The 26,979-nt window shown below is 39.0% G+C and overlaps 1 protein-coding gene across 4 annotated transcripts in view; it reads right to left on the bottom strand.

The window, feature by feature from the left end:
• The window catches only part of CTNND2 (catenin delta 2), a 631,469-nt gene that overhangs the window by 512,367 nt on the left and 92,123 nt on the right, over window positions 1-26,979 (bottom strand). For all 4 annotated transcript variants that reach the window (XR_008434168.1, XM_053959428.1, XM_053959656.1 and 1 more), the window contains exon 2: window positions 32-165. Coding sequence is in view for 3 of the 4 variants with exons in the window: in XM_053959428.1 (XP_053815403.1) it covers window positions 32-165 (134 nt within the window). In the remaining variant the exon portion in view is untranslated. The remainder of the gene's footprint in view (window positions 1-31; window positions 166-26,979) is intronic.

Raw genomic sequence — 26,979 nt, 5'->3', positions numbered from 1 at the left:
TTTCCAGCCTACAGGTGCATCACTTGCCTACCTGTTCTTTGACTGAAGCTAGAATGGCAGAGGTTGTCTCAGTTTCAGAGCCATCGCCATTGGATGTGTTCAACACAGGACTAAGGGAACTTGTCTTGTCAGAAGACGAGGGCTGGTCTGGAACAGGCATAGTTTCTGCAGTTCGTGGAAAAATAAAACAATGGATTTGTTATCATAAACCTGATAAATATCAGACTCATATAAATACAAGAATAATAACACTCATTTAAGGTAAAAATTATAGAATATGCTTCTGTTCTGTACTGTAGAATGTATCACTCATTTAAAACATAAACAGTTTCTGAATTTTAAAAAAAAATATTAATTTATCTCTCAGTCTTACTCTGAAATAGTTACCATCAGTACATTTGGGAGGATTCAAAAAATTTATAGCTGTGATTTTTGTACAGTATTCCAGTGGCAGCTTACAGGACAGCATTACAGTATCATGAAAGCAATGAATCATGAACCTCTTTGAAAAGCGAAAACCCAAAAATCATATATGAGAGAAATATAAACTATCTAGTGTTTACTTGCTAGCACACAATTTTATTTAATATGTATTATATTTTAAGCCTAGGTAACTTTCCTACACTTTCTTCTAGTCTAGGAGGTGATTTTGCCAACATTTTATCTGAGTATTTTTATGTAAAACAGCACACTAGTTGTTAAGCCATTTTTAAGATCTCTTACCAATAAAAAAAAAAAAGAAAAAAAAAAGAGTCTTAGCATTTGAAGGCATTTCTAGCATTTCTTTTCAGAGAGCAAAACAGTAGTGTGACTGTGGAATGATTTATCTTTCTGAAGGCTAAGCTATACTGCAGTATCTCTGTTTAAATGTCACTATAGGCACATCTCCAGAGGCAGACACGTTGTGCCACATTCCAGAAGTAAAGGAGCAGAGAGGCAGCTTGCATGGTTATGCACAGGCACGATAGGATAAAATCATGTTCATGTGGGAGCTGGCCAGAATCATTCTGTACACGAGAAGTGGCCCACAAGCTGCCAGCTGGATGGGCCTCATAAAGAGCAGTGGGGATATTCAGAGCAGTCATCACTTGCATAAGAAGCAAAAGTCCTGCCTTGGCTCTATTCTGCTAAAATATATAATAATAGAGCTTTTTCTGGAAGAAGTGAGAAGACTGAAAACAGCAGGAAAGGGTAGTCGGTAAAAACAAATATAAAATTCAATTCCCAGCCTAGGCATCCCTGCATCAGTCTGCCATGGAAATCAGAGCTCTAAAAGAAGGGAAAATGACATTCTATAAAGCTCTGTCTCTGAAGCCAGAGTGCTGCCCAAGAAGACACAGCTAGCCCAGCTGGGTAGCATTTTTCCACAGCTTCCTGAAGCTCAAGACACTGGCATACATATGCAAGACAAAAAATGAACACAGATTATTCATAAAAGAGCCAGTTATTTGTTAGAAGAAAGTCTCCCTAAATCTCAGGCTAGGCTAGTTTATATATTGAAGAATGTGATTATATATAATTTTAATTAAAGAAGCTACATATTTTCATACAGCTTACTTTTTGTAAGCAAGTCTTGCTGACAGTAGTAAATACCAAATCTTTGGCTCTGGTAATGCCCTTGCTCCAGACACAAACATTATTTGAAGTTAAACCAGAAAACCTTGGGGGACATACCTGCCTTCTTCTATCACAAGTACAAGCAGACCAAACAAGACTTCTTAACAATTCCAATACCTCAATCTAAAAGGACTTCTTGAATTATATTTTCTTGGTTTCTTTTAACAAAAGTACCGGCTTCTGTTATAGGAATTTAATTAATTTGTGACATACAATTAAACTTACTGCTGTCTTGTAAAGTACCACAGAAGAGACATGTAGGCACACACATATAAATCTTTATTCTGTTATCTTGCTTTCAAACAAACTAGTTATTTTATTTTCTTAGTAAATTAATAATTACATTACTGTAGTAGAAACAAAAGTATTTTTCTTTTTGGTGTGGCTATTTACATACAAAAAAAAAAAAACAAAACAAAACAACAAATGGCCTAATAATTGATTTTGTTGCCTGAGAGTTAATTTTGTAGAGTGATATTTGCAGAAATCACTGTAATGCAACACTCCTTGCTATCGACTCCGTAGCCTGTGAAGTCTGAAGGAGCCCACGGGCTCTAAGCACATGAGCAAGGACAAGAGCAGCAGTCCCACCTCCCTTGCATACACTCGCTCCGGGTGCAGGGAAGCCGTGCTTCATGCTCGGGGCAGCTCACCGAGGCGACACGTGGAACTGCAACAGCGTGACACTCAAAGAACTGCATCCCGACACTGCGCTGGGCTGGGAAGGAACACCAGAGCTGTGAATGAGGCGCTTGGTGAAATGTTCTCAGGCGCCCTGGCTGGGAGCAGCCCGCTGCTGCAGCCCGCTTTCCGTGCAGTGCTGAGGAAGCTCTCCGGGAAAAGCCCCTGTGCCTGCTCAGCTCATCAGCTCCCCCAGGGCTGCCTGAACCCCCCCACCCCCGGCGGGGAGGCTCGGCTGTTTCACAAACACTCGCCCGAGGAGGTAAAACCCAGCGAAGTAAACGAGACTGGAAGTCCAGAAGTTCACAAAATGTTTGCCCTAGCACAAACGCTCTAGAATATTTAAAGTGTATTTGAGAGGGACTGCAGGGCTGCATGGCCAACAGGGAAGCCGCTCTGTGACCAAAAAGATGCTACTGGTACAATAACAACAGTTTATGTGAGTTCAAAACAATTACATCCATGAGACACGGAGAGCAGCTGCCTGCTGCTATTGTTAACTTCTTTTAGGGCTATATTCAATTTCAGTAAATTTTAATTTTTAGGCCATAGATTTTTTTTAAACAGTTTGTTCACCAAAAAATGCTTCAATAACTGCTTTAGTAATCTAATTTTACAAACATCAGTTTAAATGGAAAAAATCTGATTACACAATCAACTACTGTCCTAAAGTGTACTTGCTTCAAATAGGCTCAATATCTGGACAGTAGTTAACATTCTGCAATCACTGCATGTTTCCATAATTTTTGTGTTTGGTTTTTTTTTTTTTAATATAGATATTAAAAGAGGGAAGAAAAAGAGAAAAAAGGCGTGCTGCACATGTCCTCTTCATTTAGAAACAGAGAAATCAAAATAAATGTCTCTGACATTAAAATAAATATTTTGTGCCCCTATTAAAATATTTCTTCTGGGCAGAGAATGTAATTTCAAACATCTATCACATGAGTTCATTTATTACTACAGTTCTTCAAGGGGGAAGATTGCAGCCAACAGCACTTAGTAGGCCAGTGTCCCTGGATCTACAGCTCTGTGATATCCAGCTGAACTGTTAACATTATAGACTCTAAAAGTTATTTTTTCATTACATAAATTTGTATAAGAAATACCATACAGAAAGGAAACACAGAATGAATTTTCACAAGCAACAGAGACACTACTGTGCTGAAGGTACAGTAGATTTAAAGAAAAGCATGACTCAGCAACATGAAAGTGTTTCAACAGCAATCATCAACATAGCAAGCACTCACGTTTGCACATCTGTTCAGAATTGAACTTTTAATTTATCTCAGTCTTCAGCATAAGAATTTACATTCTCATGTTTCAGTGGGACCTAAAACTGCTAGTACTGTAGAATTACAAAAAATATGGTTGAAACGAGCTTCTGCACCCCTAACCCACTACCAAATCTCTAGACAAGGCAGATTTTTTTTCCTGTCATTTCACATGTTTAACACACAGAACCGGTCCTGCACAGCCTCTCTCACTGCAGCCTCTCTTAGCCACCTCCCTCTGCTCCAGGCTCCATTGGCCTTATCAGTAGAAAACTTGCTTTGCTGTTTAAAATAATACATTTAATCTCCATTTCCCCCATTGTTCAGCATGGGCACAAAAAGCCTAATAGCTCCATCAGTTGTCTTCAAAAAAGCATTTTCCCACATAATGATAATGACCATGGTACCTTTCCTTCCCCTCTGGCTTCCCTTCTCTAAAAAAGCCATCCCAATTCTTTTTATTTTTCATCATAAAGTAAGCTGCCTTTTAACCCACACTCCTGGGAACTTAGCACCAAAAACAAAGGGAAAGTTAGAGGGACTACAAGAGGAAAAATAAAAGCTGAGCAGCTTAAGAGAGTACACCATAGCTGAGAAACTACTAGGACTAACTGGGCTACATTTAATTTCCACAACAGCAACACTATTTTCTATCTATGCCACAAAAACACAGATGAAATTCTGTAAGTCAGAGCATAAACACACTCCTGAGAGAACTGAATTAAAATCTTAGGCGATCATAGACAGATGAACAAGGAAAATACTACCAGCCTTTTGGGAACATACTGGGAAGTCAGACATAAATAATTCATGGCTTCCCGTATTCCAAAGTGCTGGCAAAATTCAGCCTAGACTTTGACCCTTTAATTTTTTTTTCCTGTCCTTCTAAGAGCATCTAATAACTTTATCTCAATTTAACGAAAAAAAACCAACAACCCTGTAAATCCAGACGAGACCATCCTCTCCACAGCTGGGTGCAGGTGTCCTGGTGTTGGCTCTGCGAGCGGCCGGGGCTGCCGGGCCGGCCCCAGGCGGCGCCAGCGGCTGCAGCGGCCCCAGCGCAGGGCACGGCTGAGCCCCTCAGCCACGGGCGGGCGGGCGAGAGCCCCGGGGAAAGCCTGGGCAAGGGAGGGCAAAAACCTGCCCGGCAGCCAGGGCTGAGCGAGGGGAAGCCAGCGAGAAACAGCCCTGCGAGCCCCGAGGGGACAGCGGGAGCAGGGACGAGAGCCGGCAGGGATGGCCCTGCGGCCTGGGAGAGAGCCCGGCGGGACAGGGCTTTCCCTGCGGCCCCACATTGGAACAGGGATAATGTGATGAGGAAGCCCGGTAGAAAGCTGCCTGGCAGAAATGGCATCCTGGCCTGTATCAGCAATAGTGTGGCCAGCAGGACCCGGGAAGTGATTGCCACGCTGTGCTTGGCACCAGTGAGGGCACCACGGATCCTGTGTCCAGGTCTGGGCCCCTCACAGCAAGAAGGACATTGAGGTGCTGGAGTGAGTCCAGAGCAGCTGAGGGAGCTGGGGTTGTTTAGCCTGGAGAAAAGGAGGCTCAGGTGAGACCTCATCATTCTCTACAACCACGTGAAAGGAGGTTAGGTTTGGTCTCTTCTTCCAAGCACCATATGATACAACAAGAGGAAACAGCCCCAGGTTCTGTCAGGAGAGGTTTAGACTGGATATTAGAAAAAAAAATTCCACCAGAAGGGTTGTCAGTCATTAAAACAGGCTGCCCAGGGAACTGATGTAATCATCATCCTTGGAAGTGTTTAAAACACATGCAGATGTGATGCTTAAGGACATGGTTTTGTGGTGGACTCACAGTGCTAGGTTAATGGCTGGACTCAATGATCTCAGAGGACCATCAGTTTGTATCTCTGTGATCCAAATCTTTATGACTAGATCACACAAATATCTGGCAACAGTAATAGCATGACATTCAGAACCGGAAAATAAAAGATTGCAAGACCACGTTCCTTCTGTGACCCTTGGGATGGCAGTGGATGGCAGACATCCTTCCTTGTAGGAGGATTTCATGCCTCCTCTGAGGTAACACATCCAATGTAGCTAGTTCCAAGGTCAAATTGCAAAAGTCTGTTCAGGCTGAACTCAGGCACACAGGTCCATTCTACACCATAAATAAATCCTTAAATAAAACAAAATATTTATAGGATTTAAAAATGCATATGAAAATGGCAGTGTCAGATGTTGAGATTTCACTTAAAAGTTTAATTTTGCACACACACTTTGCGTAGGTTATGGGCAGAGATTTACTACACAGGGAACTAAAGAAGTATAGCCATGAAGATGTCATTGGTGAAAGCAGTTTGGTAGCACAGTTCTCTAATTACACATTGCCAGTCTTTCTGCTCTTTCTCAGATGGGGTAGTTCCGTCTGCCTTTCACTGATCTTATTCTCCTCCTCCACATCAGAAAAAAACAAGCTTCATTCACAGAAAAATCACTAGAATGAGAACTTCACTAGAAATTCACTAGAACTGAAGTTCACTTCACTAGAACTAGTTCACTTCACTAGAAACTCACTAGAACTGAAGAAGCCACAGCACCAATGCTTAAAGAAGGAGGGAATGTTGCTTAAAGAGGCAGACTTTCAGATTTAAATATCAGATTGAAGTTCTTCTAAAAGTAACTTTGTTAATGATGTTTATGTAGTCTAAAGTTCTATCACTCTTTCATGGGTAGAAAGTACATATAGGTTAAAAAAACTCAAACCAACCAGCTCCACAATGTCTGAGAATCCATTGCAAAAGCCAAGTCAGCCACTACACTAGCAACTGCATCAAATAATGGAAATCAGAAAATCCAAATATCTTTCTTTAATAAAATGACATTGCAGTAAGAAGCATGTACACGGCAGTGAGTTCTTCCTGTACAATGAACCATTAATCAGTGAGTGTATTCATTATAAAAGTGTAAGTCATGCTGTCTTACTGCACAGTAATCAAATCTGGCATGTTACTGAGCTCATCTGGAAAGCCACAAATGATACTGAAGTAGCCTTGGATAAGAATCAGTCACTTAAAATAATCCAATATGCAATCACACATTAAGAAAACTTTTTTCTTCCTTTCCTCTACCTTACACATACTGTAGAGATTACTGTATGACTAGAATTTAATAATAGGCATTTCTAGTGTTCCTATTAGAATTGCTCTTATCTTTTTACTATTGTTTTAAATATATGAGGACTGACTGTAAAAAGAAAATAATTTTTCTTTTTTTTTAACCTAAAACTATTCCTACACTTAAATTTACTGTTTATGATATCTAAACTATATCACGATGTCAGAAGGGCTAATGTTAATCTTGTTTCTACCTGTTCACTGAGTCATTCTGATAAGCTAAGAATTCAGTGCGTATAAATGAACCGCACAGAATTAAATAGGCCTGGTCATTCTTGCAAATTATTATATATATCACAAGTCATATTAGGTACAGATATGGATGGGGAAAAATACACAAAATAGCAATTCTCACTATTACATAAAGTCAATTCAAATATTATCACATATGACTGGTAGACTAACAAATATGTTTACATTAGACTTTTGAAATAGGATTCCAACTGGAAGAAGTAGAAATTGGTGCTGCTTGAGAATTTAGATATGCAAATTATCGCTTCCGGTAGAAAGATGACCCATTATTCCTCCAGTAATCTCAAACTACGGAGGTGACTGAAGGCTGAGATAGCATTGGCTCTAGACAGCGGGACGCATACCTACTAATGCTGCATTAAGTTCTTCTACAAGGAAACTAAATCATTGTGTGATCAGCAGCTGTGTGACAGTGAAACAGGGCAGAGAGTCTGTAAACATGGGCCCTCCCTCCTCCTGCACAAAAACCCTTTGAAATTGCAGATTCTTTTACTGTCCTATCTTAGCTGACAAGCCTGGTTCAATTTGCGTCTGGGTAAGTGTTCTTAAAAATAGGTTGATAATCTCTTGAGTCAACAGTAAGATAAGAAAAACTGCCAGAACCTGCCAAATACCTTGAAGGCAAAAATGTCTTCTGATTGCCTAAGTAGTTATCACAACATCCTAAAGCATGTATCTCCTATGTTGAAATTACTAAGGCAGGAAAACAGATTAATTAAAGGAGACACGGTATCTTAAAGACCTTTGGAAAGGCTTAGGCTCAATTAAAGATCAGGGATATGTGGGATCAGTCAGCACTCCTCTTATTCTAGCTAACCCATCACGAGGGCTTTCCAAAGAGCAAGGGCTCTGTTTTCTTTCTGGGATTGTTCTTTGTTCACAGACTCATCCATCTCCCTGCTCACTAAGGCAGATGAGCTTGGCTTTTGTCTTCTTTTGCGTCTTCAGCTTGTTGCGCTCAGTTATTTCAGCCATACTGTATAAGTATTTAGGTCCTCTAAGGGTGTGAAAAAGAATTCTCTGGTTTAAAATTTAGGCAAAGTTGAGGTTCAGGTTCATTAAATCATAAAATTTCTTTTTCTACCCTCCTGCTCTTTGCAGAAGTGTGGTAGAAGACATAAAAGATTCCCACTAAAGTTAAGGATAAAGACAACTATATTCTAACACCTGACAGAAGAGAAGCTATACTGGAAAACTTCCTCCAATATTTTCTTTGACTTAACCTGTTCTGAAGTCTGATACATAAGTATGAAATACCTAAAATTTCCTTCTCTTCCACAGATGACTGACTCAAAAAGGCATTTCCTGAAACATTCCAAAGACTATAGCTCAAAACAAAAAAGTTTCTTCCCCAGGAACGCTCTACTTCTGCTCTGAGTCTTGATTAAAATACCTCTATTTTCTTGCTCTGCATAGAAGAAGCAAAATGAAGGGTCTTATGTACACAACAGCCTGAGGCCTCCACAGGCTGTATCAAATATTTTCCTGCCACTGTCTGTGTTAACCAGTGTAAGAACACTGGAAGCTATATAAAACCTGACGTCTTGATTAGTGCTTAAGCTATCTGCAATGATTCTAAACTTTTTAGTTCAATATAATCCTGCTATTTTTTTTTTTTTGCTCAAGTAATATGTCATAAAGCATGGCAGTTTTGCTTTTTGCTATAATGTTTACAATTTCAAATACTTTGAGTTACTTATACAGTCAGCCTCCTTAAAATTAAACAAAAATTCTAAACCATTCCAAATTATTTTAGCAGGATAACTCAGAAGTACTTATGAGAAAAAAGGTACAGCAATTGGCCCAAAGGACCTTGAAAAAAAAGGCAAACACAGTCTAATTGCACATTCTTTGTTATTTTTTTCTTTCAAACCAGAGCCTGAACCGCTACTGACCAGTACATGAGGATTTAAAGATCAGACTCAAATCACAAAGCCAGAGCTGTGTCAGTTCACTACCCCCAGCCCCCTTCCATGTCAATTTATTGTAGCAACTGAATAAGTGATTAATCAGAACAGATAAACCACATGCTGCTTCTTCCTGCTTCATTGGTCCTGAAACCACCACCCTAATCTGTGAGGATTTACCCTAACCAGCTAGCATGACCATCTGAGAACTGAGCAACCTCCTCAAATTCTTAGGAGAATATTTCATTTGGAGTTAGTAATGCAATCATATAGAGAAACCAGCATAAAAATTCATCCTTGTCTCACTATTTTAGAGACCTCAGCATGAGGATTTACAAAAATTGATTTCAGTTTTGCTGAAAAATCTATTCACAAGTCAAGCAAATTTGTTTCATTCATGGAATCCAATGAGAGAATATTGTTTGCTGCTCTTACCAAGGAAACAGGAGTTCTTACTTCAGGGACAATGCCAATATCCTCAAGCATAGAGAGCAAAATGCACATCTACAAACAAAAGCCAGAAACAGTCCTTACAATGAATTCCTAATGTCTTGTATTACTCAGATACCGTACAAGTAGGTGATATTAATATTTTGTTGTTTTTTTTTTTTTTTTCATCAGTTGGGCATTTATTGCCTTGGAGTGAATTGAAAAAAAAAGTGGCATTACATTTTGTTTGTGGTGGAATGGAGCTAGTTTTCCTTATAGAAGCTCATGTGCTAACGCTGTGATTAAAAAACAGTGTTTCAGCTACTGCTGAGTGGTGCTTGCACAGAATTGAGCCTTGTCTATTTCTCACTCTGCCCCTCAGCAGAGTAGGGAGGTGACACAGCCAGGACAGCTGACCCCAAGGGATCAAAGGCATACTCCATACTATATAATGTCATGCTTAGCATATAAGCTGGGGGCAGTTTCTCCAAAGTAGCTTTTTCTTGGGGGCTGGCTGGGCATCAGTGTGATGGTGGTGAGTTTTTCATTGTTACTTTCTTTTTCCCCCCTTTTACTTATTGTCTTTATATTGACTTACTAGAGGTTTTTTCCTCACTTGTGCCTGTCCAGTTCTCTCCCCCATCCTGCTGTAGTGGGTCACCAAACAATTGGGTGAAGGCTTAGCTGCTGGCCAGAGTCAAACCCCAACCACATCACGACTAATTCCTCCAAACACCACCATCAGAGGAAAAAGAAGTTTGTAATGAAAAGGATAGGGTCAATGGCAGAAATACCTGAGAACACATGTTCATTACAACAAACAGCAAGCCAAAAGCACAGCCCTATGAGTCTGAGGCAAATAATCCACTAAGGTTCTTGCCAAATTAGACTCTTTATTACTACTACTTTAAATTTAATTGCAGGCTGATTCATGCTGACTACTCTTCATGTCTCCCATGGCTCTGAACCTGAAGGAGGATAGACAGTTCTGGTATTGGTGTAATCTCAGGACTAATCTACTTCCTCACTAATTCCTGCAGTTAAGGAGCTTACTTATATATATCATACTGAATTGCACAATCCTCTTTGCCTCACATCTCCCTCTTATTAGAGCCAGACAGCAGAATGCATATTTTCAAGCCCCATACAACACTCTGCAACCTACCTCCAGACTGACCTTCAGAGACACAATGTCTGGCAGGTAGGGCCACACTAGGGAACCAAGACAGCAATAACTGGGTGGTTCTTTCCATGGCTGTACCCCTAAATAAGGGGTTGGCAGATGAGCACAGCATCTCCTCACTTGCTACACAGCATGCTGAAGTAGGGATCTGCTGAGGTACGGATATCTGTTTTTTTAAACCTCTGGATGCACCTCCCCTAGGCAAAGATGGGCATGACAATCAAACATTTCCTGAGTGTTTTCCTGAAGAGTGCTGTACTCCTAATGGGAACTGTAGGTCCTTGTCTCCTCACTGCTTTTGATATGGGCTTATGCACTCAACCCAAGTCCCACAAAAAGTAGCAAATCCCAAATCAGATTCCTGTGTGAAGCAGCGATGTCGTATTACTCTTGTTCTCCATATATGCATCATTTCAAGTTTATCCACATATTTTTTGTCATCCTTTATTTTGATTTTTTGGCTTCATAAACTCTTTACGATATTTTGAGAGTCTGGAGTATCTCCACAAATAACACTGCAGAATGGGAAGCACCCTAAACAGACTTTATGACCAAGAAAGTTGGGACAAAAAAAACCTAAAAATACAGAACTTAGGTTTTTTTCCTTCACTCTCTGTAGCAATTAGCATGATTTATGTCCAGACAGGATAGCTGTTAACATAAGCCAGTAAATGGTAAACAGCTCTGTACTGTGGCAAAAGCAGATGAAATATAGTCAGCCGCCTGTCCTGAAAAAGAGAATTGGTTTTGTGCGCTGAAGGAAACAGGTAGCCAAGCTATGCAAACTGCCTGATGATCATCAAAAAGTGCAAAGACTCAGTATCAGGAACAGACTGTGAGCAGCAAGAGCAGCAAATGCAAATCAGGAAAATCAAGATTTTAAAGAACTCATTATCATCGTTATATTCCCTGCCTAGTCCTATAACTAAGGATATTTAATATTGCAAGAAACCAGAGTACAGAAGTGAGAGGTGAGAACCTTATGACTCTGCAGCAAGATTAGGGACCACCTCACCAACATGCAGAAGACCTAAGCACCAGAGAGTGTCTGGGGGACCCCATGACTCTACACCAAGTCTGCACACAATCCAGCTTGAACACTGTGCTGACCCACCTGCATTCTTTCCTTGACTTCACTGTCACCCCTGCAGAAAAGAGAAGATGTATGAAGCCACCATTGCACTAACCTGCCCAGATTTTCTCCTGGACCAAATAATCTCTCAGATGGGATATCAAAATCATGTGACACTTATAACTGCATAAGAGACTATAGAGTCACAAAGAGGCAAGGTATCTCACCTAAGATACAGCAGAAATCTAAAGGACATCAGAGTTGAATTCAGCTCTTGATCTTTGATCTATATGACAGTATGTACAATTTAGTGGAGAAAACAAACCAGAAATTCTATCAGTACAGTGCTAGCCATTTTTCTAAACTCTGTACAGAGGAATATTTAATGTGCTCCCAAGCATGAAATCTGGATTTTCATAGAAATAAATACTGACAGAAATTTCTGCTGAAACATCAATGAATAAAGTCCATTAGAAACATAGTCATAAAAAAAAAATCAATAGAGTAGAAAACCGTTTCTGGAACTCTGCCTGCCAGAAAGCAGAGGCAGAAGTCCTTGCATTAATGCATCATTTTCTGCTAAGTATACTTTACACACCCAAACCAAGCTTGAAAGTTTGGATTTAACTGAAATATACTTAAATCAACAATGACAATCTTTATAAGAATGTGATGACGACTGCACTTTCTTCACAGTTTGTCTGAAAGTTTGGAAATTACTAACCTCCTCACAGTTAAACTGAACCCAGTGTCCCTTCACAGTATATAACTTCTGTTTGACTTTCTTTCTAGCCAAAAATTATACTATCCAGGAGATAGCTTATTGACAGAAAAGAATAAAAATATATATATTGAAGTTGTGTAAGACTGTAATTAATCGAACCGTTTCAGCCTTCACTCTGTCTCACTGGAGGGGTATCAATTTACAGTGTTATCATCATACACATATGTTGAGAGCATTCTTAAAATATATCAGTCAAAGATACATCATTTGCAAGGCTTATAATAGACTGGCTATGTTAAGTCTGTCTTCTTCCTGTTTTCTATACATCAAGTCAGCTAATCTGTTAAAAACTAGTAAAAATTGCTGGGGAAGAAGTATGAAGAAACCTAAACCTTTGTAAGACTCTCTCAGAGCCAATTGTTTTACAGTTGTTTTATGGGGCAGAGCAACCAACATATTGGACTTATTCCAAGTTCTTGACGCTGCCCTGCATGACATTCATATGCCAAAATAGGAGAGACATGGATTTGATGGATGAACCACTCAGTGGACAATGAACTGTCTGGATGGCAAAGGGTTGTGGTCTGTCTCCTTGAACAAATGCAGACCAGTGACCAATGGTGTCCCTCAGGGGTTGGTACTGGGGCTGATATGTTCAGCGCCTTTGTTGGTGGCATGGACAGTAGGATCGAGTGTACCCTCAGCAAGTACAACACCAGGCTGGGTAGTGTGTTAGACCCAGGGAAGGAAAGGATGCCATCCAGAGGAACCTTGACAGGCCAGGAAGATGGGCCAATGCTAACCTCATAAGGATCAAAAAGCCAAGTGCAAGGTCATGGCAATCCCAGGCACACCAACAGGCTGGGTAGAGAAGTGGTTGAGCGCAGCCCTGTGGAGAAGGAGTAAGGGGTGATGGGTGAAGAAAAACTCAACATGATCCAGTAGTGTGCACACACAGCCCAGAAAGCCAGTGGAATCCAGGGTTGCATCAAAAAGAACTTGGCCAGCAGGTCAAGGGAGGCGAATCTTCCCGTCTACTCTGCTGCTGTGAGACCCGCCTGTAGTAGGACAAGGGGTGATTTCCCCTGAAAGAGGGGAAATTCAGGTTAGACATTAGGAAGAAATTCTTAACTGTGAGGGTTCCTTTACTGGAATAGGTTGCCTAAGAAGATTGTGGATACCTGAACCCTGGCAGTGTTCAAAGCCAGGTTGGTCCAGCATCTTGGTCCAGTGGGAGGTGACCCTGCCCATGGCAGGGGCATTGGGAATAGATCATCTTTAAGGTCTTTTCCAACCCTTAACATTCTATGATTCTAAGTGCAGAACTAGTTCATTCAAATATTTGTTGCTAAGCAATAAAAGATGGGAAGTAGATAAAGGACTCTGCTGTTGCTTAAAAAGAAATTCTCCCCAAACACAGGCTGACTAAACTTAAGCAGGAAGGAGGCTCAGACTGGTGGTTTGAACTGTATTTGTGAAGAATGTATGTCATGTCTTGCTTATCCATGGCCATTTTGCCTCCAAGGCCACAAGGAAAAAGCAACCTCACATGGCATCAATTGGCTAATCATTCATAAAACAGTAAAGTGTCACCATAACTCGCCCAAAGGAATGGTCCTACGTCAGAATCTTAATCAAATTCCCTATTTCAGTGCAAGGGATGTGTTGCTTGAAGAACCGCAAACTCTCCTAGAACAGAGATACTGGACCATTTTTCAGTGAGGATAAGTAGCTAAACTAACATAGCAATATAAATTGACCTTTAATTATGATTACATTTTTATTGCACCTACAAGTATTCTGGGCAAGAGAACATGCAATAATTTTCTTTGCAAGCCTAAAGCTAGGGCCTTCTTTTACAACGTTATCCTATCACTGTCTTTTATTAGGGGCCTGTTTGCTTTCACAGGACTTGTCAAGAACATGTAACAGTACAAAATTTGGTTACTAAATAATGGGCCCATTATTAAAGGCTTTGCTAAAATATCAGAAACAATAATTAAGTTGCAGTGGCACTTAAGCATAGGAAGAAAGTCAGCTCTCACCTCAACAACTTGGGTTTAAAACCAGCTAGCAGCACAGAACTGAAAATCGCCTGTGACTTATGTGTACCTGAATTTTATTATATACTGTGTAAATCTGTTTTTCTAAATCAAAGTTATTAGTGGTAACAGAAAAGAAATCAATATATTCAATTCAGTACACATCCTCCAGCATCTACTTCTTCCATTTATGTAGCCCTACAAAGATACACTGCTCCTTTTTTTTCCTTAAACACTCTCATGAATTGAGAATGTATCCCAGTCTTCATGCAGATCTACTTCTTTTAATCATTCTTTCTTTCAAGAATACTATTTTCAAACCCACACTCTTGTCCAGGTCTTCAACAGAATTAAAGCTAAATTACTGCAATATGCAAGTCCTTAAAATTGCCTTGCTGGGTTAAACTGGAGCTGTGTAATAATTGTTGTCTCCCATATTCATTGTGAGGTTGATTTAAGATAGCACTGAATTCCTTTGCACTGGCTGGAATGGCAGCAACATCCACTCAAAGCAGATACATTTGAGTGCACAAGGAAAGACATAGACAAAATTGTTTTAAGTTGTACACATTTTCCAGTGCTGATTTTGGCTGTTTACCTATTTTTAACTTCCTACATACATATTTTGAATGTATATACAGCAATCTACTTATATCCACAGAATCTCAGTTGTTTTTGTGATTCTAATTACATGTTCATCCTGTCAAATTACACATCATAACAGAAAATTAAATTTCTTCACCATAAAAAAACGTTTGTACAAGTTAAACAAACGTTATATTCAGGAATATACTGCCAGAGATATATCCCATGATACTGGGGAGGAGGCCAAGGATGTGGGCAGGAAGCCAAGAAAGAAGGTGCCACTCCTCCCTGTGCCTCTTCTTCCTTTCCCCTCCCTTGACTGGAAGAAGAGCGGCTTCCTGAAATAAAGCTGGTGAAGAGGGGGAAGGTGAGCAATGCAGACCTCACAGAGACATCACAGCTTCTAGGAAAGCAGTCAGCAACAGCAGGAAGTCAAATTTGCTGGGAGCAATTTTTAAAAGCAGTTCTGGTGGAATTCCATGATGTAAAGCTGGTGAGGAAGTTTCACAATTTTCTTTCTGGTTACAAAGTTAGCAGTGTTTAGCACTTCTCATTTTAAGATCCTATTTTAAGCCACTTACACTTTTCACAAGCTCACTGTTTGGGCTGAAATACTCTATCCAAGCAGCTGTCTCGTAATTAAGATCACACACACTCCCCCCGTCTTTAACTGTTCAGGCCTTTCCAAGACTTGTGTTTCTGGAGAGTATCTTTTGCTGTTTGCATTATAAAAAAATCTCTCAAGAAAGTGGAATCTCTGGAAGTATTTCTGTTCTACAGGGCACAGCAGTAAAATAATAATTTGTACTATAGGAATATCTAGAGCCTTCAACTGCAAATGAAGATCCATTGGCCTAAGGAATTTGTACAAATTACAAAAAGACTAGAAAAAATATCATAAAAGCATAATATGCAGATCTCTACTAAATTCAAGATTGTCAATCAAGCACAGAATTTAACATATGCAGGTATTTTCTGACTAAAAAATAAATTATTCACAAGGATTATTCATAAGTTATTTGATACTGTTATTTGATAAGATACTTGGGGCTTGTTAGTCCAGACATGCACAGGAAAAAAAAAATCCACTGGAAATTTACCTGTCTGCAGTAAAGCCAGCTATGAGAAACTGAGAGATTAAAAGTGACTCAAAGCTGAGGTAATTAGAACTTCATGATCTCTCTAAAATAATTAAAGAAGCATTCTAAAACATTTTAAGTAAGTAGAAAATAATTAATTTATGACCAGCAAATATATGCAAGATTTACTGAATGAAAATACTAAACGTAGTGACAGTACAAGGTTAGAAATAGCACTTCACTGGCTGTATTCATGATTACTCATTTCTTTTAATAGGGGTGTGAGAATTTACCCGAGATGTTTGAATGTACAACCCCAAAAGAACAGTCATTCTAATTAATCCACTAGACTTTCCACTTATTACAGTGTTGTCCACAAAGGAGAAATCTTAACAACACAGACAGCTGTTTCCTGTCCTGCACCTTAAACCCTCAGATAAATTCTATATTTTGAGCTGATTTGGCATTGCTTTCATTGTTCAGCTGCAGGCAGTCTTTGAATGCTAAGCATTATTGCTATCACCTTTAGCCCAGGAGTTCAAGTTGGGCTTTTAGAGGTGCTTATCAATTACATGAGTTTTCTATGATGTACACACAATTCTGCTGCTAGAAGAATGAACTTGCTTTCAATTACTTTCCAAAAGAAAAGAAAGAAGTAATACTTCAGATTTCATCTGGTTTTATCTGAAGTAGATACAAACTCATGTCTGACTTGTCCTGAAGAGGATTCATGTATTGCTAAGGGAGAAGAAAAGAGGTATGTATCCAACATCAATCTGCCTTTAAGTCTAGCTAGCAATCAAGAAAAGGAAGCAAAAGATTAGGAAATTCCAGTATACGTTTGGCGTCTTATTTCACTGACATCACTTCTAGAGTTTCCACAGTCTCTCAATGCTACTGTGGTGGGTTGACCTTGGCTGGATGCCAGGTGACCACCAAGCTGCTCTACCATTCCCTTTCCCAGATGGACAGGGGAGAAAAAATAAGATGGAAAACAACTCATAGATTTAGATAAGGCAAAAGTTTTCATAAGCACGAGATAAGACCAAAAAAAAAAATATTCTCTACTTCCCTTTAGCAAGTAATGTTCAGCCACTTCCCAGGAAGCAGGGCTTCAGCACACATAGTAGTTGCTCCAAAAGACAAACATCACAAATAATAAATACCACACCTTCGTCCTCCTTTCCTTAGCTTTTATATCTGAGCAGATGTTGCATGGTGTGGAATATCCCTTTGGATATTTTGGGTCAACTGACCTGGTGTCATCCCCTCCCAGGACCTTGCTCACCACCCTCAACCCCTTGATGTGGGGAATATTGAGAGACAGAGCTGATGCTGTGCCACTGCTGCTCAGCAGTACCTGAAACACTGGTGTGTTATCAACACCTTTCCAGCCACCAATGTCTCCTGTGAGATATCCAGAGATGGGGAAAATGAAAAAAATGCACCTACACACACACACACACAAAAAAAACCAAACAAAAAAACCCACAACAAAAAAACCTACAACCTAAACCAAATCCAAAAACCCCAAACAAATAAGCCCCAAACCAAGCATCACCACTCCATCATGTCCTGCAATCAACCCACTCTGTGATACAGATGGTGCTGACTTCATGTTTCCAACGAGTCATCACACCAGGTATGTATCTGCTCCAGATATGGGCTCCAGCTGAATTATATTACAAAATTCTACACCAAAATAGACATTTGATCAGCTACCATATCTAAGGATAGCTTAAAGCAATTTTTTTTTTTTAGTTGGGCTCACTTCTGTTTCTCCCCGGTATTTCTATGATATTTGAGAAACAAAAAGTGACACAGGATGAGTCTGAATGTAGAGATTTAAAACATAAGCATATTAAAATAGTTCTCCTGGAAGAGCTAGATGCCTTAAGTCCCATCCTAGTTAATAGGGTAAAACAGGTGCTTTGCAGAGTGATTAATTTTATCACAAGTCAAGCCTCTGAGGCAGACAGCATGACTCATGTTTGGGGATAGGAAGAATCATCTCTATTACCTGTAGCGAGTGCCTAGGCAACTATTTTAAACTCAGTGACTACCTTTTCAGGTAGCTAAAATTAGGTAGATGAATTGCATCTGAGATGCATAATAAATAGACCAACAAACAAGCTCATCAGGGAAACGCTATATAATCAAAAGGTTATTCAAAACTTCTTCTGGAAAGATGAGTATAATTAGCCAGGACTTAGAAATTGTCCCTGACATAAAAACATCCAAGCCCAAACTTCTCTGTATCTTTTTTATTTTTTTTTTCCTCACACACAGAATTATGCATCATCTGAGATTTTTAGTACAATATTTTCAGCAGAAATACATGCACATGCAGATTCAGTACAAAAATAATTATGCTAAGTATGCAGCATTTATGATAGAGTTAATTGTTGGGGTTTTTTTTCCTTTGGAAAATGAGATAATACTCCTCCAGTGCAGAGGAGGAAATTTTATTTCAAACTAAAATCCCTTATAAAAATGATATTATTTTTGCCCCTTTTTAAGTTATGTCTGTATATTGAAATGTAATAACTCAATCATGTGAGTGCTGAATGACAATATGAACAAATCTATTTTCCATAGTATAACTATTTTTTAAAAACATTACTTTGCTTTAAGCTAAGAAGCTGGATTTTAATAAGCATGCATGTAAAAAGGTGAATATTAAGAAAGAAGCAAGTATAAAATGAGCAATGATCATACAAAATTAATTATTCATGTTAGAAGGGACCTCAGCAGGCTTTCTGATCCAACATCCCAATTCAAGCAGATCAGGAAAATCTGCTTAAGCCAGGGGATCAACATTCAAGACCAGGTTGCTTAGGCTTTGTTCAGTTGGCTCTTGAAACATCCAGGAATGAAGATTTTATAGCTTCTCCAGGAAATCTCTTCAACTGCTTAATTACACTTAGGGTAAACTTTTCTTTCCTGTAAGTCAAGCCAAAATATCTCCTCTCAGTTAATGAGTCAACCTCCAGCCATACATCTCAGCAGAAGAGCCTGCCTCAGTCTTCTCCATAACTTCCTCACAGATACAAGAAGTGGCTGCTACGTTCCCCCTAAGCCATCTCTTTCCCAGGCTTAACAAGTCCCATTTCTGAGCCTCTTCACACAGAGCAAGTACTCCTGCCACTGGTCATTGTGGAGGCCTCTGCTGAGCTCGCCCCAATGTATCAATGTCTTCCCTGTGCTGGGCTGTCCCCCACACCTAAGCACGGCAGTCTAGGCACAGTCTAATGAGTTCTGAGTAAAAGCAAACAAACGTCTCCCTCACCCTCTGGCTGCGCTGCTATTAGCGAAGCCCAGGACACAGTTGGCTGCCAAGGCATCCTGCCAGCTCAAGCTCAGGCTGCTGATGCTTCATGCTCAGGCATGCTACAATGGCCTACAGGTCTGTTCCAGCAGAGCTGCTTGCCAGTGACTGCCCAGGATGTACCAATGGCCAGAGTTTGTCCATCCGAGGCTCAAGACTAAGTTATCTGCCTCATTTCAAGGTCTCTGCCAGCTCTCTCATCGAGCCTGTGCAGGCTCCTCTGAATGGCAGCCAGGTCTGCGAGTGCTTTGAGTGCACCTCACCATTTGTTGTGATCCACAAACTTGTCAACAATGCCCTGCATCTCTGCATTTATGTCACTGATGAAGAACTAAAAAAGTCAAGATTCACCTCTGGTCTGATGTTCCACACAGTTTTTCATCCATCTAGTAAGACCACTCATGTGGGATGCAATGTCCCAAGCCGGATAAAACGATGCTGTGTCAACCTGTGCCAAAGCCTTTCTTAAGTCCTTCACTGAAAATTTTGGGCAAACTGTAGAGATATTACACAGGATAGAAAGTTCCTTCACGAGTGACTAATTTCCTGAGGACAAACAAAAGCAGAGAGAGCAAGCTCTTTCAGCAGACACCACAGACAAATTCCAGGAAATAGCTGGGTTGCAAGCTAGGTTTTTATACATGTTCATACTGCTCATTCCTTTTTTTTTGGATTACAGGTGGTAATGAAAGTTGCTAATGATATGAAATTGAAATATTACAGAAAATGGGAGAATTAGGGAGAACAGCAAAGACCCTTGCAAGACTGAATGACTAGTCAATAAACAGCAACTTGCATCTTGAATAGTGTGAGCAGGTCTGGCTCCCCTTTGTTAAAAGGATATAGCAGAACTGGAAAGCCAGAGAAGGGTGACAGAGACAATCAGAGACAAGCAATGGCCTCCCACATCAAGAATAAGGATGCATGTCAGAACTCTTTGGTTCAGAGAAGACAGAGTTGGGAAGATGAATAAGAAAACTCTGAAAGCCTGAAGGAAGGGTGGATTAGGAACAAACAGGGAGAGCAGATGACATGAGGGAGTGGTAAGTTCCACACAGACAAAAGAAAGGCTTTTTGTACATTGCTGAGCTGTAGAAGTTCTTGTGAAATGCTCCTGCAGTTGCTAAACACATACATAGCTTCAGGTGAGAAAAATGCACCAAGATTACTAAATAAACACACCAAACCACACTTTTGCTGGAAAGTGCCTGAGCCTGGCACTGTGCTAAAAAGGTAGGAAATGCACACTTGCTGTGTTCAGACCTTTTTTTTTTTTCCTGATCATTTATATTTGGCAATTTTTGGAGCAGGACAGTCAGATGCCATAGAGCTGTTCTCATCACAAAACTCAATTAAAAAATAACTCAATTAAAGGTACCCAACAACAGGTGTCTACTGCTGTTTGAGAGGTCTTTGGGTAATCCTGCCTGGAGTCCAGGTCACACTCAGGAGGAGTCTCTTGTAGGTCCTGTATTGTATCTGCTATACTGGAACTGCAAAAACTTGGGCTGTCTCAAATGGCATTAACCATCTATGTTGAGGTAACTGAACTGAGCCCTTCATTCCGAAACCACAGTGAAACAAGAGAAAAATGCTACATAAAGAGCTTAATGCAAGGAAAATGTATGTATTTTTCATGGAAAGCCATTGTTTTTGCAGGGCACACATGATTCAGAGAAACCAGAGCTCGCTACAGAAACAAGACATTTGTTTTTACTTCATGCTGTGGAGCTATGGAACAGGTTTAATGCATAACCAAAGCAGCACTGCAACCTCTCAGCAGTTGGAAGTTACAGAAATTTAAGCATTGAATTATCAAAAGCTGCAAAGGCTCAAAATAAAACCTTATTAACCAAATGTGATAAAAAAGCCACATGAGCTCCTGAAACAGAAGTCAAATTGAGCAATATGGATATGGTAAAATAGGAAAGGAAGCAAAAACTATTCCCAAATACTCCATGACCCAAAAATATAAGAAGTGGCCAGCAAATTACTCAGAATTACTGGCAGGTAGCAGTGGAATGTGGCCAGAGCACTCACTGAGTGAACCAAAGTTGCTTCCTTCAGATGGGCTGGTGTTCAGGAGTGACAAGGCAAAGTGCCATCAGTCTGTCACATTAGACAAGCTCTCTGACTGCAACAATCACACAATATTAAGCTCTATTTGAGCTGGTGGATGTGAACCGAACTCTTTCTGTACAAAAAATCCTTGACACAATTTTGCGTTCCATGTTTTATTTTTGTGTTCAGGTATAACTGCTTTTGAGTCACATATTGCAGGATAATGTATATAATTTTTAAAAAAATCAAAATTAGGATAACATTTAAAATTAGGAGTGGACACCTAGAGACTAAGGTCCAAACCAAGAAATCTGCAGGAAAACAAATGTAATTAATACTCATAATACTTAAAATTCTGCTTTTATATTGAACTTTTAGAATAAGTTATATGTACAGAGAGTGCAAATAACAAACTTATTACACCATGTTATTGAGAATACAGATTTAAACTGGTAGTTGTAATACCAAAGCTTTCCTCGGAAGTGAGGTTTTGCTTGACTATTTGCATGAAGAATTTTTTTATTAAAAATAATAATTATCTGAGCAGGAATGCAATGGGCCCACATAAATTATGTGGCAGATTGTAGAAAAACAGACTCTTCTTTGTTTCACTTTAAAACCCCAGCTGTATTACCAAGCTTCTGGCTATCTGAGATAGCCCACATCCAGTACAAAGGAAGTCACAGTATTCACGGGGTGTGAAAACTGTGCTGTCTACTGTCAGTGAACCTGTGGCCTCTTGAACAAGATTGTAAGAGAGGTGCATCAGGATCAACAGCAGTACACAGTCTGCTTCCTGCTCTGTACTGTCATTCTTAAGCATTCATCAACATCTGCCAGCTGATAAACGATGGTCAGCTGGATCTAAACTGCTGGACTGAAGATAAAACACCATTTCAGCACCATTATCAGCACTTTGAATTATTCTGTTTACAATGGAACTCTCCTCTTGCCCACAGCAGATATCTCAGTATAAAAATAAACCATTTATTGAAGTGATACTACAATGATTTTCACAGCTATGGGATTTGTACTGAACAAATTATCTCTTATGGAACTAAAATTTTCCCTTTTACAGTTTAAAGTATGAAATCAGGCACATCGAAAGACACATACCCAAGATGATGCACAACAAAGATGAGTAGATGCAATGAAGTTTTATCATAAATCTAGGCTTTACAAATTCCTGTACGTGTTTTGCAAAGCATTTATACATTTGCAGTATTATTTTTCTTAAACAAACACAATTTGCAGTGCAACACCATAGTGTTCTGCTTCAAAACACTTTCCTTTTTTTATTGTGACTTGGTTAAGAAAAAGATAAAACACAGGTATTTTACCATGCTTATTGTTTGCTTATTGGCATTAACAGTGCTTCCTTAATACTTTACAACCACAAGCCTTGAGATCAGCTGGATAGGAAGACTACCTTGAATAGAAAAGAGAATTTCAGCAAAGTCCATACAAAAATTGCTATACTGGAAAAAGGAGAAGTGATTTTTAAATATCTTCTTTAACACTGACCTTCAAAAGCAACACAAAGCAGCTATTTTAGAAAAACATAAATACCACAATGTACTGCAAATTGTGAAAAAGCCTTCTGAAGAAATTCTTCCTCAGATATCAGATTTTACTGTAAAATTTACTATATATTTAATTTTAAATGCGGAATTCTGTGATTCTGTGAACTGACAAAGTATCACACAAGTTTATAAACTCTTCATATAATATAATGTATATTTCTTTAAATGCCCTTTGTCTGAAAATTTGCACCTGTCGGGAGCAGTTTTTCCAGACCATTTCCAGTTTTTCTCCAATAGCAACAGGTATTGTTATGTGCAGAGTTAAAATTCCTACAAATATTATCTGAACTTCATCCACATATTTCTGCTTTAATTCTAAACTGTGCATTATATTTATAGCACATAAAGATCACAAACACATTGTTGTACATGGCTGTAAGAGTAAAGCTTATGTCCAACATGAGTAACAGCAACTGGATTTCATGGAAATCAGTGTTATTAGACCTCAAGAAAAACAATACATAGTTCACTTGAAAACAACTAACTAATATGTATTGGCAAAGATCAGGAGAATATTAATGAAGTCTAGGATTTCAACATATATCTTAATTTCTTCAAAAGATAAAATGAAGATAAAAACATTACTGGCTAGAAATCCATATCCTTCTGTATCTGAAATTGTACTTTAATAATTTAAAGGAGGTGCTTACTAAGTAAATTTTGGGTGAAAATCTAGCAGTCCAGAGATTGCAGAACTGTAAAGGAATCCACTTGTGCAGTTTGTCATGTCCAGCTGGAAACCATATGCCAAATAAACCATTTACTGGAGTAATGCAGCACTTATTACTGCTGTGAGGTGACTTGTGCTTAGTGTGGTCAAGAGATTGTCACAAGACACAGAGAAGTAATGAAATTACTAGTGACAGCAGCCAGTCTTTTTGAACAATGCTAACAAGACCAGACAGAGAGCAGGACTGATTAAGTCAATAAACAAGGCAAGATTTCCACCAGAGCTGACACACAGAGATACAGAAAAGTGCCTCCCTACTGAGGACAGAGCTGAAGCAGGATGCTGTTGAGAAATCCAGCACCTGAAATCAATTCATAGACTGTTAGCCAGAGATTGAAAGACAAATCAGAGAAGGAATAGAAGCCATAGAGGATGACCTTGTCACACTGACTCATGTCCTTTCACTGCAAAGGATCCACAGACACTGAAATTGGAAAAAATCACAGAAGAATGGGGATTTGTCTCTGTACCTCCAACAGTGAATAAGATATACTTTCACAAAAGCTTTTAGACCTATTTCAATTCCAAAATGTTCAATATGCTACATATTTTCTCAAGGAAATGATGAGCTCTGTTACGTTGGGTAGACAGGCCCCATTTCCATTCACTCTGCAGTGAGAACACCATTTACATTTACTAAAAGCATGCTAGTTTTCATGTATTCATCTTCAAGGAATATTTAATCTCTAAGTATCTTCTCAATGGAAATAATTAACAACTGCAAAGTCTAGTGCTTTGATTTAACCTTTTTGAAACATTTAGCACTTACACACAGTTGCAAGGCAGATCTGGTGAAATGCAGTGTACAGTAATGCTATTTCAGCTGGCTACAAGGAATCACTTTTCTAGCTTGCTTAGTGCAATGCTAGTATTTCCCTTCCCTCTATCACTAAGACTGATAAAAAGAAATAATTTTCTCTCTCCACCTTCTTTCATTCCCTGGGGATATAGATGAGTCATGTCATTTGCACAAAAATCCATTTTCCAAGGCACCTAGTACATACCTTACAAGGAAAGAAGCTTGTCTGGGAAAGAAATATTTTCTGCTTTTGGGCATTTAAATTACCACAAAATTATACTTCTGTCCTGTAGATGGAATGAAATGAAATTCACTAATTATTTATTCTACTCTTCACAAGAAAAAATTTCCTCCTTTTAGAAAGATTTCCCTATTATTACTTCATTGTATTTATAGAGCTTGTTTGGGTTTGTTAGCTTCTTTGTTTCATTTCCCCTTCCTCCTTGTCTGGGCAAAAATGCAATCCTTTCTGCTTTTCATCCTTAATTGACTATTCCTTATTCCATGGCTATCCCATGTTCTGTCTACTACAAACCTAAATTTGCGAACTGCAGGTGTATTTTTACTTTTTCACGATTTAGCTGCATCAATGTCAACAATTTGCTTCATGAAGAAGTCCATTACCATGTTGTAAGCTAATAGTCCCTAATCAGTTGCACAATGCCCTTTTACTATCTCTCTTGCCCTGGTTCTCAGTTTGTGAATTGTGCCTCATCCTCAAATCTGATAAATTTTCCTTCTCTCCAAAGATGACAAAAACATTTTAAATTTATCCTTAACACAAAGGGTCAATTTGATTTGTTTTAATGAGTCATTTGTCAGATGCTTCACAGAGACAAGAAAGATCCTCAAAGGCTTTCAGATAAAATTTCCTTGTAGGGTTTTCACCAGTGGGGATGACCAAGCCTATTTATATCTTCACCACAACAAGCTGATCTACAATGTACCAAGTCCCTGCAGTGTGGAGATTCGGGGCTGCCTTTTAGATCTGCTTCACAGCATCACCACAATGTCATTTGCTTTTCATTTCAACAAGATTGCTTAAACATAGACCTGCCTATCATATCTTCTTTTTTTTTTTTTTTTTCCAGATGTGATGTTTACCTTTGTAATCCTATGTTTATTTCAGAATAGTTCTGAAGTATTGAGAGCATGCATTGCTTTTCTAAATGCTTCGTTACTTCATTATGCCTTTCTCTAATTCAAAGATTTTGTTTACCTTATTCAAAGGCCCAAGTACATTTGCCTTTCTTATAAACCTTTCCACAGAATTCTTATCAACATTTTAGCAATTAACGCCTCTCCCTCCACTTCTGCACCTTCTTCTACATTGGTTCTCTTTATGCATAAGCTTATCTAACATCTGTAATATCACCTTACATCTTTAAGTAAAGGCACATCCAGTGACAAGACACGAAGTGGTTTCTAAAAAAAGAGAAGTATTAACACAATTTGTACTTATCCCAAGAAATAAATTTCAGCCTGATTAAAATTTATTCAGAGCCTGCTTAATTTTTCTCTTCTGAAACTCAAAAGCAAGAACCATGCCGTTCATTTCATTTGGAATGGCAGAAGCAAGGTACGAAATAATTTCTGGTTTGACTTCGGTATTCTTTTTCGAAAACATTTCACTGGTATTATATGCAGCAGTATGATGGGTCTTTGCTGGTGGGTGGCTTTAAAATTACTTTGGCACTACTCTCATATTTTCTGACTACAAGTGGGTAAGAGAATACATGATATCCGTGTCTTATATAACTATAGATACTTTTTATAGGCTAGCAACTTTATTACCCTTAGCATAAATTTTATCCATGAGCTGTGGTTCAAGAAAAACAGACATGATGTCCTACTTATGTTAAAATCTACTTGAGCATTGCTTATTGGTGCAAGCACAGACAAATATTTCAGGAAGGCATTGCATTAAAAAAACTAATTTCAAAATCAATCAGTGTTATGGATCTTAATATACCCAGTACTATCAAACATATTTAAAGGGCAGTGTCTCACATACAGTGGATAGCAATGGTCCCTTCCAGAGGCATATGCAAAAGGGGAGAGGGAAAGAAAAGGAAAAAGTAAAAAAAAATCTTTCTTTGGACATAATCTCAATTGAAGTACAGAATGTCAGAGATTTTGCCTTCATTTTCTACTTTGTGTAACTCCAAGTCTCTTTACTGCCCTTGTCCAAACTCCAATGAACATTAAGTTTTGATTTCTGCATAATTTCCTATTTCTATGCAAATTCTCAAATAATCAGATACATAATTTGCTTCTCTGATGTACATGATGTTCTCTTTCCAGCAACCCCCTAAAATTTGCTTCACTAAGCTAATTTGAATAAATTTGTATTTCAGCCTTCTCCAAAACCATCTATGAATTTATTCCATGAGATTAGCAATACTTTGCTCAGTGAATAACATCCTACACTGGTTCTGCTAGGGAGTAAAAATCCTATGAAATTACAGGTAAAAATAAAAATGTGACACATGATAAT

This window comes from Vidua chalybeata, chromosome 1 (genome assembly GCF_026979565.1).
Source record: "Vidua chalybeata isolate OUT-0048 chromosome 1, bVidCha1 merged haplotype, whole genome shotgun sequence".
Lineage (NCBI taxonomy): Eukaryota > Metazoa > Chordata > Aves > Passeriformes > Viduidae > Vidua > Vidua chalybeata.
Note: the sequence above shows the minus strand (reverse complement) of the source record. Positions and strands in the feature narration are given on the sequence as shown.